General features: G+C 43.2%; 2 protein-coding genes and 1 long non-coding RNA gene across 3 annotated transcripts in view; all 3 read left to right on the plus strand.

Annotated features, from left to right (window-relative positions):
* Positions 1–9,902: 9,902 nt before the first annotated feature.
* On the plus strand, positions 9,903–13,324 carry PET117 (PET117 cytochrome c oxidase chaperone). The gene is made up of 2 exons (XM_025876913.2): positions 9,903–10,128; positions 13,175–13,324. Exons 1-2 carry the CDS (start codon positions 10,033–10,035, stop codon positions 13,322–13,324), a joined length of 246 nt encoding a protein of 81 aa, XP_025732698.1. The 5' UTR covers positions 9,903–10,032.
* Positions 10,140–13,168, plus strand: LOC141370236 (uncharacterized). The gene is made up of 3 exons (XR_012374121.1): positions 10,140–10,688; positions 11,714–11,856; positions 12,261–13,168. It is a non-coding gene; the product is annotated as an uncharacterized lncRNA (long non-coding RNA).
* Positions 13,325–13,629: 305 nt separating the features above from the next.
* Positions 13,630–13,896, plus strand: part of KAT14 (lysine acetyltransferase 14) — a 34,398-nt gene continuing 34,131 nt past the window's right edge. Inside the window, exon 1 of the mRNA XM_025876908.2 lies at positions 13,630–13,888. Coding sequence (XP_025732693.1) covers positions 13,630–13,888 — 259 coding nt within the window. The remainder of the gene's footprint in view (positions 13,889–13,896) is intronic.

Below are 13,896 nucleotides of genomic sequence, written 5' to 3' on the forward strand. Positions count from 1 at the left end.
TTGCTTGCTCCACCAACTGAGCCAGGCAGGTGGCCCTAGACAAACTTTAAGTTCAATTGACTGGGGAAAAAAAGATATAAAAGACTCAAATCATCAAAATCAGAAATGAAAGTGTGGACATTATTATAAATTTTGTGGAAATAAAAATATGAAAGTTTATATGCCAATGGACAGGATAACCTAGATGAAATGGACAAATTTCTAGAAACAATCTAACAAAACTAAATCATGAAGAAATAGAAAATCCAAATATACCTACATTGTTGAGATTGAATAAGTAACCAAAAACCTCCCAACAAAGTAATGTTCTGGGTCAGATGACTTCACTGGTGAATCCTACCAGCTATTTAAAGAATGAACACCAATCCTTCCCCAATTCTTTAAAAAACTGAAGAAGAGGGAATACTATGCTATGAGACCCTGGTACGAAAAACAGACAAATATGCTATAAGAAAAGAAATTTACACACCAATATCCCTGATGAATTTTGATGGGAAAATTCCCAATAAAATACTAGCAAACTGAGTACAAACGATAACTGGCCCTGCAAATAAAAATTTGGATTTGTTAAAAAAAATACCAGCAAACCAAATTCAGCAGCATATTAAAAAAGATTATCTGTCTTGACCAAGTAAGATTTATTCCTGGAATGCAAGCCTGGGTCAACATACAAAAATCAATCAGTGTAATACATCACATTAACAGAATGAAAGAGAAACCCACATAATCATCTTGGCTGATAAAAAGCATTTGACAAAATTCAACACCTAACTTTTTAAGAAAAAAAACTCCCCACACTTAATAAACTAGGAATGGAAGGATGCTTCTTCAATATGATAAAGGCCATATATGAAAAACCAATAGCTAACATCATCCCCAATGGTGAAAGCCTGAAAGTTTTTCCCCTAAGATCCAGGACAAGGCAAGGATGCCCATTTTTACCACTTCTGCACAACATAGTACTGAAGTCCTAGCCGGGGCAACCAGGCAAGAAAAAGAAAAGGCACCTACATTGGAAAGGAAGAAGTGAAATTATCTCTATTTACAGGTAATACACTTTTATATGCAGACACCCCTGAAGAGTCTATACACAATAAAACAGAGCTAATAAATACAGTAAAGTTGTGGGATGCAAGATCAATGTACACAAATCACCTGTGTTTTTTTAAGGATTTTATTTATTTATTTATTTGTCAGAGAGAGAGAGAGCACAGCAGGGGGAGTGGCAGGCAGAGGGAGAAGTAGGCTCCCCACTGAGCAGGGAACCCCACGTGGGACTCGATCCCAGTACCCTGGGATCATGACCTGAGCTGAAGGCAGACGCTTAATGACTGAGCCAGCCAGGCACCCCTCACCTGCAATTTTTTAAAGATTTATTTATTTTAAAGAGAGAGAGAAAGAAAGAGCACAAGGGAGGGAGAGGGGCAGAGGGAGAGGAAGGCACAGAATCTCAATCAGACTCCCCACTGAGCATGGACCCCCCCCCCCGCGGGGCTTGCTCTCAGGACCCCAAGATCATGACCTGAGCCGAAATCGAGAGTCAGGCGCTTAACAGACTGAGTCACGTCAGCACCCCCAGCTGCATTTCTATACATGAACAATGAACAGTCCATGAAAGGAATTAAGAAAACAATTCTGTTTAAAACAACATCAAAAATAATTAAATACTTAGGAATGAATTTAACAAAGGAGGAGAAAGACTTGTACGCTGGAAACTCAAAATACTACCCCCCAAATTAAAGAAAGATATAAATAAATGGAAAAACATTTCCTGATGAATTGAAAGACTTAGCACTGGACAATATTCCCCTAAGTGATCTACAGACCCTGTGCAATCCCTATCAAAATCCAAGTGGTATTCCTTGCAGAACTAGAAACACCAATCTTAACATTCATATGCAATCTCAAGTGACCCCAAATTGCCAAAGCAATCTTGAAAAATATCAAAGTTGGAGGACTCAGATTTGATTTCAAAACTTATTATAAACCTGCAGTAATCAAAATAGTGTTGTTCTGCCTGGCATAAGGACAGACATACAGACCAATGGGATAGAACAGAGAGCCCAGAAGTAACCCCTCACGTATATGGCCAATAATTTTTAACAAGGGTGTCAAGTTCACACCAAATGATGCTGGAGTATCTTGTAGTGCCAGAGAGTAAGCAAGTATGAGAAAAAAAAAAAAGACCCGTTGGTGGGGATGTGTCAAAGGGTACAGGAGCCTGCTGAAAGAGCTCCCAGTGGCCAAAACGGCCACAATTTGAGCCACAAGATAAAGAAATGCTGTGTTATAAACCAAAGTATAAAATAAGTACGTGTAAGTCCACACTGATATAAATGATTGAATACATTACTAAATGGAAGAGAAGAGACAAATCTCCTACACAGAATTCCAAGTAAATTAAATAGATCCTCCACTGAATTCACAGCGATCAATTTCAGTGCCAGAGGAAAAACAGTGTTGGACTTACTGAAATGAAGTCTATTGATTCCAACACATCACCTTCCTCCGGGATTTTCAAGGGCAGTTTCAACTGTGATTTTTGCTTTACATGCTGAGGGCTGACTTCAGATTTAAACCTGGAGATGATGGGGCCCTGTTAAATTCCCTGCCTGTTAAAGCCCACTACAGGGCCATACACGAGGCAGAGCTCCATGTTTGCTTTTTAAGAAGTCTTAAGGGTGCTTTACAGGCTACCATGTGATGTGATGTTTCCGCACTCATTTGGTGTTGAGATTGGAACATTTACGAAAAGGTCAGATGCTGGTGCCAATGCAGCTGACACCCTCCACCTTCTTCCTAAACAAATCGGCCCCCTCGCTGCCTCCTCTTTCTATCAGAGACCTGCCCCGTATAGCCTTCTCATCCACTGCCTTAGGCGCCCGCCCTCACCCGCTACATTCGCGCCCACCATCTATTCCACTTTAAACCTATGCCTTCCTATTAATATCTCCTACTAGAGTACTGATGATTAATATTCCCTAAAACAGAAGTGACTTGGAAACCCAGCTTTCCCATAATAGCTGCAAAGACCTGGCCCCGATTCAAGCCCACAAAACACAAGCCAAATTACACACTGGGTGGTGAAGGCATTTTTTTTTTTTTTTTCAAATCCTGCCCTTGTATGAGTTAAAGTGGAAGAAGTATTGTGTGACCACATTGTTCAAACATAGGGAGATGATTGTACTCCTCCGATTTGGTTTTCATTTCTTGGTTCTTCCCCAAGCCCCTGATTTCCACCTGTACTTCTTTTTGATATTTCCTTTTCCTTAGAAAAGGCTGGAGGGGAGGGCAGAGGGCAGTATGGGACTTCATCCCCTAGGAGTGCAGAGCCATAGAGGTTTTTAAGAAGGTCAGATTTCTATTTTTGTCTTAGAAATTAAGCTCAGGCTGATGGCAGAGGTGGTGTCTCCCAGTGCTTTTACATAGGAAGAATGATCATGCAAGCAATCAATTTCAAAGGGACTTCAAGGGTTGAAAACAACTCAGCAAGGGTGGGGTATCCTCAAAGCCCACAGGCGTCCAGCACACCTGAGTTTGAGCAGATATGCTTCTGAGGCTTCCTGTTTCAATGTCACCACTGGCCCCGTTTCCAATGCCCAACAGAACCGACACTGAAGGGACAGGAGTTGTGAATGGAGCACTATTGTCCCTCTATGGGGAGAGCAGTGGTTATTCTTGGCACATCTAGGTCAGTCCAAAGTTGAGAGGGGTGGGAGCTCATATGATCTCAGGATACCAGGACACTAGGAGAAAGGCAGAGACATGAGGTTCAGAAGTTCTGGCCCACAGGGCGCCTGGGTGGCTCAGTCGGTTAAGTGACTGCCTTCGGCTCAGGTCATGATCCTGGAGTCCCGGGATCGAGTCCCGCATCGGGCTCCCTGCTCGGCGGGGAGTCTGCTTCTCCCTCCGACCCTCCCCCCTCTCATGCTCTCTCTCTCTCTCTCTCTCTCTCTCTCTGATTCTCTCTCTCAAATAAATAAATAAAATCTTTAAAAAAAAAAAAAAAGAAGTTCTGGCCCACAAAACAAATTGTCTTTAACCAGCCATGTTTCCAAATCTTTGTCCAATCCTGATATACATAAAAAAGGGGTATTTGTATAGCTCAATGGGATCAGCTTGAGGGAGCTTGGATAATTCTAAATGGAGCTTCATGGAAGGGCGCCTGGCTAGCTCTGTTTGTAGAGCATGAGACTCTTAAATGCAACCTCATGGATAATCATTATTTACACTGTCTTTATATATATTCTTAAAAAAAATAAAGATAAAAACAAAAAAATCTATGATACTCTATAATTACGAGAAGAGCAACAAAAACAAAGTGTGGGGGCAGATTTAAATATTGAATCCATGTAAAATTTCCTGGTAACAACTCTGTGATTTTTTTTTAAATGAAAAACTACAGCTTGTTTCTCTGTGTCTTTTTTATACCAAGTTTTATGTTTAAATCTGCACAGAGGAGCACCTGGCTGACTCAGTCCGAAGAAGGTATGACTCTTGATCTCAGGTTCGTGAGTTCAAGCCCCACACTGGGTATAGAGATTACTAAAAAATAAACTTAAGAAAAACAAAAATGAAAAAAATGAAAAATAAAAGGTCTGCACATAAATCCTGATCAAGACTTTTTTTAAAGATTTTTTAAGATTTGTGATTTAAGATTTTTTACTTTATTTGAGAAAGAGAGAGAGCACAAGCAGGGGGAGGGGCAGAGGGAGAGGGAGAAGCAGACTCCATGCTGAGCCAGGAGCCCGATGCAGTGCTGGATCCCAGGACCCTGGGATCATGACCTGGGCCGAAGGCAGACGCTTAACCGACTGAGCCACCCAGGTGCCCCGAGCAGTCGAAATTATATTTAAAGTCTCTAATAGCTATTTTCTTCCATTAACAATGGTAATGTTGACATTTTTTTTTCTGATAATGTGACTGGATTTTGAATCCAAAAGAACTCAGTCACACCATGTATTTGGAAACGATGAAACTCATCTATGATTTGGGCAAGCTTGGTGAGGGGCCTTATTGCTGCCCCTGCTGAGATGTCACCGGAAGGCCCACTGAGCTGCAAACAAAGAGACACTTCCAAAATATGTGAGCAAGGATTCAGGACCACTCCCAGCAGCAGTAGTGACAGGAGCCGTCCCCCTCCCCCCAGGGCCCAGGGGTTCCCATCTTAAGGCTCCCTGGCGGGGATGCTCCAACTTGCATTATCACTACCTGCCTGGCTTTGGTGCAGCCATGATACTAATTCTTTGTCTCAACCAGAAAGCCAAGGAGGTAACAGCCATATCATTGTACCCATAGTACAGAAGAGGAAGCTGAGGCTCCAAAGGTCAGGGATTATCCCCTGAGTGAAGCCAGAATCCCTGCTTCCCACCTCTTTGTTCCTGCAGAGCCTAGCTCACAGAGACTATGTTCTGAGAACAATATTCTGCTGGATGCTACAAGGCTCTCCTATCAAAAGGAGGAATGGAAGACCCCAAACCAGAACTCCAAGGGGCCATATGAATGGGGCATATCTCTCAGAAGTCCATTTTCCAGTGAACATCCCAGGGAGGTGAATGCTATTCTCCCAGAACCTCTGGAGGATTCCTGGGGGTTTTTCTGTTCTCTTCGGGTTCTCTCTCCCTCCCCTCTCCCATCAGTGCCTCGGCTTCTCCTTTCCTCTCCTCCCTCTCTTGCCTAGCTCTCTCCTCCCACTTTTTAAGTCGTGAAAATACAGGACTGGAAGATTCTAGATACACATATTCTCCTTGTATCTATTGACAGAAGATATATGTTCTCTGTTTTAAACTTTAAACCAGGCAAATTTAATCTTTTACGTCTTTGAAAACAAAATTAAAAACCAGTTAGCTTGCTCTGTAACTTTCTGGCTGTGGGCTCTGGGCAAGTTTTATACTGCTCTGTGCCTCAGTTTCCTCACCTGTAAAATGGGGACATGAACAGCACCCATTTTGTAGGTTCATTGTGAAGATGAAATGAGTTGATACATATAAACAGCCTTTTTTCACCTTCTTTTAACAGCTTCAGTGAAATTATTAATATATCATAAAATTTACCCTTTAAAGTACCCAATTCAATGGGTGTTAGCAGAGTCAAGAGTTGTGCACCCATCCCCATGATCTAATTCCAGAACATTTTCGTTACTCCCCAAAAGAAACTCATTTGCCATTACTCCCCATCTCCCAAATCCCCCAGCCGTTGGCAAACAGGGATTTGCCTATTCTGGACACTTTAAATAAATGGAATCCTACAATACCTGATCTTTTGTGCTTCTTTTACTTAGCATACTGTTTTCAAGGTCTCAAGATTCATCCATGTTGTAGCATATATCATATAGCATATTCTTTTTTTTTTGGCATTCTTAAATGAACTTTTTTTTATTAACACATAATGTATTATTTGTTTTAGGGGTACAGGTCTGTGATTCATCAGTCTTACACAATTCACAGCGCTCACCATAGCATGCACCCTCCCCAATGTCTATCACCCAGCCACCCCATCCCTCCCAACCCCCTCCACTCCAGCAACCCTCAGTTTGTTTCCTGGGATTAAGAGTCTCTTATGGTTTGTCTCCCTCTCTGGTTTTGTCTTGTTTCATTTTTCCCTCCTTTCCCCTGTGATCCTCTGTCTTGTTTCTCAAATTCCTCATATCAGTGAGATCATATGATAATTGTCTTTCTCTGATTGACTTATTTCGCTTAACATAATACCCTCTAGTTCCATCCACATTGTTGCAAATGGCTATATCAGTACTTCTTGTCTTTTCTTTTGATGTGTGTATATGTGTTTGTATAATTTATTTTTTCTTCTTGGTGCTTTAAAATTTTTCTCACAATTTCTTTTCTTCTTAACTTTATTGAGGAATAATTTACAAATAAAAATTGTTTATATTTATGGTGTACAATGTGATGATTTGATACATCTACACATTGTGAAATAATGACTGCAATCAAACTCATTAACACATCCATCTCTTCAAATTGTTACCTTTTTGGTGTGTGGTGAGAACACTTAAGATCTACTCCATTAGCAAATTTCAAGTATACAACACAGTATGATTCACTCTAGTCACCATGCCGTACATTAGATCCCCACAACTCATTCGTCTTATAAATGAAATGGTCAACAGATAGATGAAAAGGTGCTCAACATCACTAATTGTCAGGAAAATCAGGAAGACACAAATTATAACCACAAAGAGGTATCACCTCACACCTGTTAGAGAGGCTGTCATCAGAAAGACAAGAAGTAAGAAGAGTTGGTGAGGATGTGGAGTAAAGTAGTAGGAATGTAAACTGGTACAGCCACTATGAAAAACAGTATGCAGATTCCTCAAGAAATTAAAAATAGAACTACCATGTGATTCAGCAATTGCACTTCTGGGTATACATCCAAAGGAAATAAAATCAGGATTTTGAGGAGCTATCTATACTCCCATATTAGTTGCAGCATTAATAGCCAAGATATGGAAACACTGTAAGTGTCCACTGACAGATGAATGGATAAAGAATATCACACACACACACACACACACACACAGGAATATTATTCTGCCATGAAAAAGAAGGAAATCCATTTGCAACAACATGGATGAACCTGGAGGGTATGATGCTAAGTGAAGTAAGCCAGACACAGAAAGACAAATACTGTATGATCTCACTTATATGTGGAACCTAAAAAAGTCAAACTCACAGAAGCGGAGGGTAGAAGAGTGGGAGCTGGGGGTGGAGGAAATAGATCCTGGTAAAGAGATTAAACAGCTTTGAAATGCATGTAGCACATTAATGTGCTAAGTGCCAATATTATGAAGTGACTTTTTTTAACCCTCCCTGTGGGTGGATGGATCTCAATTTTATGCCTTCTACCTTGTAGTAGGAGCCCTGACTGTACGTACCTCTTGGATTATTTCAGGAGCACCTCTTACCGAGATTCTCCAATGGTTAGGCAGGACTTCTCCATTTAGTTGGCATACGTGATGATTTACCATTGAGAAAAAGAGAGTGAGGAATTCAAGACCAATCAGCACCTGGCTCCTGGAGGAGAGTTGCTGGAAGGTTCTGACAGAGAAGTGGGTCTTGAATCTTCTATATTAAGTGATACTGACTCTGGAGCTGGAATCCACACCCACACTTAACTTTGGGGAACAGTTCATTGCTGCTTAGCTTGGGCTGCTATAACAAAAATACCAAAGACTGCATGGCTTAAACAACAGAGATTTGTCAGTTATGGAGGCTGGGAATTCTGAGATCAGGGTGCCAGCCTGGTTGGGTTCCAGTGAGGGCCCTTCCTGGTTTGCAGATAGCTTCTTGCTATGTCCTCACGTGGTGGATAGCAAGCTTTAGTCTCTTGCTCTTCTTATAAGGACACTAATCCCTCCTGGGGGCTCTACCCTCGTGACTTTATTGAAACCTAACTACCTCCCAAAGGCCCCATCTCCTATAACTAGGGGGTTAGGATTTCAACATAAGAGTTTTAGGAGGGGACACAAAAACACAGTCCATAACAAATGCTACTTGTTAACCGTCTCCCTGTCTTTTTTATTGTGATTATTGGATATAGGGGTCTGCAGTCATTCTCTCATTTCAGTCATTTATGTGACAGTAATCACACAAAATACCCTGCCAAGGGTCATAAATATTTAAACAGATAATCCACTTTTTCATTTGACATTGTTAACACATAAAGGATTTTTAAAAGTAGAATAAAACTACATTTAAAGAAGACAAATTGAAAAATTAGTCACAATAGAATGAAAGGCCATCTAACTCTGACAAGTTCTAAGGCCATGTAGCTCTGCTGAAGGCTCACTGACTCAAGAGAAAAATACCTGGAGTCCACCACAAGTAAAAAGCAATCCAATATAGTTTTTTTCCTATTAAAAAAGCACACAAATATACCTTGAATTAAAGTTCTTCTAACTCCACGGTCTGTTAAGGCAGGAATCCAGTTTTCCAATTCAGTGGTACATCCTCCTCTGGCTGAGAAAAATACTGTGGACAAAATGTGATTTGAAAAGAGTATTTAATGTTTTTTATTTTATTACGTTTCTTAAGAGCAATAATCACCTCATGCCATTTACGCTGAAATAACAGAAACTGGAATAGCAAGGCACTACAGAAATGACTGATGGAGAAGCCCTTGGGTGATCCTAACCAAGACCTGGCCCTAATCAACATTGTCCACAGTTGTTTCCAGAGGAAGAAGCTTACTCCCTGTGAATTCCAGTGGGAAAGAATGACTTAATGGGAATACTCTCTTCATTGTCTGCTCTATTAGATACTTTATAGTTTCTGGAAAGCCAAACTTCTTTCTACCATAAGGAAAAGTGAAAATGATGTCTTGCACAATGCCAGACGCATTCTATCATTCATTCATTCATTTATTCATTTTCCTAGTAATGTGGGAATCGGGAATCCTGTCTTATTGGTGCGGGAACTGAAGTTCCAAAGGTATAAAGGTGATCTCTTAAAGATTACACGGGAAACAAGTTGACAAGCGCTTTTCTTATCTGGAGGTAACGAGGGGTCGCTGCTCAGAGTTAGCATGCTCTTTAGCCAGAGGCTTTCGGTTTTAAGAAAAATCACAGCCTGACCGGGCAGCACACAGCATCAAGATGAAAACAGGTGACAGTGTCTACAACATTTAATTATATGAATCTTCAAGCAAGAACTCCATCTTCTGGTGGCACCTGCCCCTCCGAAGGGGCAATGAGGCTGCGTTTGGGGAAGCTGGTATGGAGCAAAGGACCCGGATCACCATCGCGCTCAGAGGGGACAGGTGTGTGTGTGTGTGTGTGAGGGTCGGGAGGAGGGGCAGAAGCACCCTGGTCTCAGGACCGCACCCGCAGCCACGTTTTCCGCGGAGCGAGACGCCGCTCGGCTCTCGATTGCTCGAGCCTGGCGCGGCGGGCGGCGCACCCGGCGGCCGGGGCTCTGCGCTCGAGCGGTCGAGCCTGACCCGCACCCGCAGAGAATCGCTCAGCGACGGCCCCGGGCTCGGGGCGGGTAGGAGGAGGCCGCAGTGGCCGGCGCTGGGATGTCGAGGAGCTCGAAGGCGGTGCTGGGCCTCTCGGTGGTGCTGACGGCGGCCACCGTGGCCGGCGTGCATCTGAAGCAGCGGCAGGACCGGCAGGTCGGTGTCACGTGACCGCCTCTTCCGGGGCTCGCGCGGTGGCGACGGCGACCTTGGGCCTGTTGGTCTCTCTCCGCGTGGTTCTCCGCTGCTCCTCGTCTTTCCTTCTTTCGTAGGCTCCGCGGCGGCGCGGCCCGGCTCCCCCGCGCTCTCGCGACTGCGGCCCGGCAGCCGCCCGCCGGGTCCTGGGCGCCGCAGTCCCCGCGGCCGCGTGCACCGGGAGGCCCCGGGCGACCCCATCCTGGCCGGCGCCTGGGAGCTCCGGCCCTCGGCGCCGCAGCCGCCTGGCTCCCGCTAAGGCCCGTCCGCGGCGTGGTCGGCGGTCCCCTTCCCAAGTCACCGCCAACCTGCAGTGACAACGACCTTTCAGCGTCTCACCTGGGCCGCTGCAAAGTCGAAGCGGGGAAGGGGTTTGCGTGGGGTGCACTCAGCAAGTTGTCGGCCTCTCCCCAACCCCAGGCCCAGGGTTGAGGCTCAATCCTAATGTGTTTCAGTGCTAGTGAGATTTTATCCCAGGATTAAGGAGGCTTCCCCGCATCCACTTTCCGTGTTTGGCCAAGGTAATTTGATAGATGCTTTTTTTTTTTTCTTTTGTCTTTTAAGGAGCAGTTTGCTATGGAAACCAGATTCCAGGAACTAGAGATACCAGCCTCCATATTTTCTTTTTTTCGGTACTTGTATTTCAGGAAATAACCGTGACTTACTGATGGGTAGACATGGCCGTCCGTTCTGTGCCTCTCAGTTCCTATTTTCTTTACTCTAGTTGGCGCATGTTTAATGACCGATCTCTGTGTGTCAGGCACCACACTAGGCACGTTGAGAAACAAAGATAAGGACAGGTGTCCCTGAGTCTGTAACTGATTCACAGCAACGCTGAACTTGAGTGTGAGAACAGGCAACTAGGTCAGCGCGTGTGTTAGGGTTGAGCTTAGTTTGGTAAAGGTGGAAGTAATGAACTGGATGAACTAGTAAACAGTCTTTTCCTGCATTGGGCTGAGCAGTGTGCTTCGTATACAGAGATGAAGCAGATGAGGTCTTTGTCCTTGTTCACAGTCTGTGGAAATCAGAGAAAGGTGTGATGGTGTAAAAATTTTGGGGAGGGGGTATTGGGATGAATCATAACAAGGTGTGAAAGGTTAGAGATTTGGGAATAAAGTATGGCTTCTGAGGGGGGTAGCTTTTGGAGCACAGGCAGGAGAGTTCCTCTTCTAAGAAGTGAAAGGAAACGAGGGTGATCAAAAGAAATTTGAGATGGAGTAGAGGATTTCGCTCTGAGGTCAGTGAAGGCAGGGATTTTCAGAGTATGGGGTAGGATGGGTAAGAACTTGGTTCTGAACTAGCCACACATCTCGTGTTCCTGGGAAGTTTTTTACAACCTAACCTACTCCAGACTTCTTAAATCCGAATCTCTTGGAGATGGGGGATCCGGCTTAGGTATGTTTTAAAAGCTATCCAGGGAATTCTAACATGCAGGCCGGGTTGAATATCACTCTGCTAGAGAGTGGAAGAACAGAAAGATCTAGATATTTGGAAGTTAGGTGAAGAGAAGATTGACCAGAATAACCTGTGTTTATTTTACATCCAGTCATTCACCGCGGACTTTCTTTCTCGCCTGGGAGGGAGTAAAACAAAGATTGACACTGTGGGTGTCTTGGAAGTTTCAAGGAAGCAAGAAATAAAATAATGACTGTGGTTTTCTATCATTTTTGACTGTCTACCACATACCAGGTACTGACGTTCATCCTTACAGGAACCCAGCAAAAAGAGTAGTGCTATAGGGGTAATGGTTAAGAGGTCTTAGAGGTTAGGAAGATAGTTAAGTGGAAGTCACAGGCAATCAGCATATATTGAAACTTGGAGGAAGTTAGCAAATGGTGGCCAGACAGCAAGCTCCTAAGCCATATGCTGAAGTCTGAGAAAGGAAGGGTGGGATCTCAGAGGCAGGTGTGGGAAGAATGATTCCAGCCAATGGTGTGTGCTTTGGGAGGTGGGGTGGGAGTGTGGGTGGGTGTGTCATGGTTTATGGAGCACAGGACCAAACACCTGGAGAGGGAGGAGTCAAATGTCTCTGGAGATGTGGTCGAGGAGCAGTGTTCCAAAAAGTTGGTTTTCGGTTGTATTGTCTCTTCCAGAACTCTTAAAATCCCCAAACTCCTCGGTAAGAGCGAATGTCACTGTAGGTTTGGAGGAGGTCCAGCAAGTAGGTACTTTGTGAGTTTTAAAAATAGACCTGATAATTTAAAACAAAAAAACAACTCCAAGCCTGGGCCCCACCCCCATTAATTCTACCTCACAAGGCCGCTTTTAAAAAAAATTAGAGTATTTTGTGACCTAAAAACTGTAAAATGGTAATTATTAGTAATGACTGGATTTTTGTTTTAAAAAGTCTCACCTTAAGTGCTAGGTCCATGTTCTGGAATTTTCTGCCCATCTTTAGCGCTTGTCAAAGTACCACTGATGGGCCTTTATTTTTTCCTCTGGTAGTAGCAGAGTCTCAGTTATGTAACTGGTTAGTAATTCTGTATAATTTTTACTTCTCTTTACACACTAGAAAAAACCAAGTTCTTTCCTTTCTTGCATCCTGACTTTAAATTTCAGTAACCTTTTTTTTTCTTTCTTTGATGTTTATTATTCAGCGAGGATAATTGCTAACATGAAAGTGGTTCATAGAGTTACTATAGTAAATCTCACCAAGTCTTTTAAAGCATTGAATATCAGTTAAGCTTTTAAAGTTCAACACAGGAGCAGTTTTTTTTCTTTTTAAGTTAACGTTATTTCCCATTAAGTTTCTATACTGAATGTTCAGGAGTTTCTTAAAATAACAGTAAGAAATTATTTTGGTAATAACACTAGTGGAGCACACTACCAAATTAATCTGATGGTTTATTACATTTTACATTTATGCAGAAACTTGAAATAGTAATTGGGTATTTGGAGTCTGAAAGTTTTCAGTGTATTTTAGTAGCACTGTTACTTGGATTGAATGGCACGAGGATGGGAACCACCTGTTCAAGGTGTTACTGAAATCTGTTTCTTACGTTTTTAGAGGCTTCATGATGGAGTGATCAGAGACATTGAGAGACAAAATCGGAAAAAAGAAAACATTCGTCTTTTGGGAGAACAGATTATTTTGACTGAGCAACTTGAAGCAGAAAGAGAGAAGATGTTATTGGCAAAAGGATCTCAAAAAACATGACTTGAAATGGATGTCAAATATTGATGGGACAGTGTCAAGTGGGGGTGTGCGAGTGTGGATGGAGAATAGCTTAGCGAGGTCTTCAACATTTTTTTGGTCACTGTCTTTTCCAGCTTGACCAAAGAAAAGGACAGTGGACCATATATTCTAAATTACTGCTTTAAAAGTCCCTTCTGAGTCAAGAAGCAGGCAGACACTCTTCTGAAGAATTTTGTCTGTGTGGTCCTGGTAGAAGCCCCGGTAAGCTTGGTGTCTAGAGCTTAGGATAGTTAGTGAAAAGCACTTTGGAGCTGTGAGAGGAAGGGATGGATAGTAACATCCACCTGAGTAGTTTGATAAGCCGGCACGATGATGAAGCCACGAGAACGTCTACCTCAGAAGGGCTGGAGGAGGGGGAGGTGGAGGGGGAGACTCTCCTGATCGTGGAATCGGAGGACCAGGCATCAGTGGACTTATCTCATGATCAGAGTGGGGATTCCCTCAACAGTGATGAAGGAGATGTGTCGTGGATGGAGGAGCAGCTGTCCTACTTCTGTGACAAGTGCCAAAAATGGATCCCGGCCAGTAAGGAG

The sequence above is a fragment of the Callorhinus ursinus genome, unplaced genomic scaffold (assembly GCF_003265705.2).
Source record: "Callorhinus ursinus isolate GAN/ISIS: 27379988/994484 unplaced genomic scaffold, GSC_fseal_2.0 scaffold29, whole genome shotgun sequence".
Classification (NCBI taxonomy): domain Eukaryota; kingdom Metazoa; phylum Chordata; class Mammalia; order Carnivora; family Otariidae; genus Callorhinus; species Callorhinus ursinus.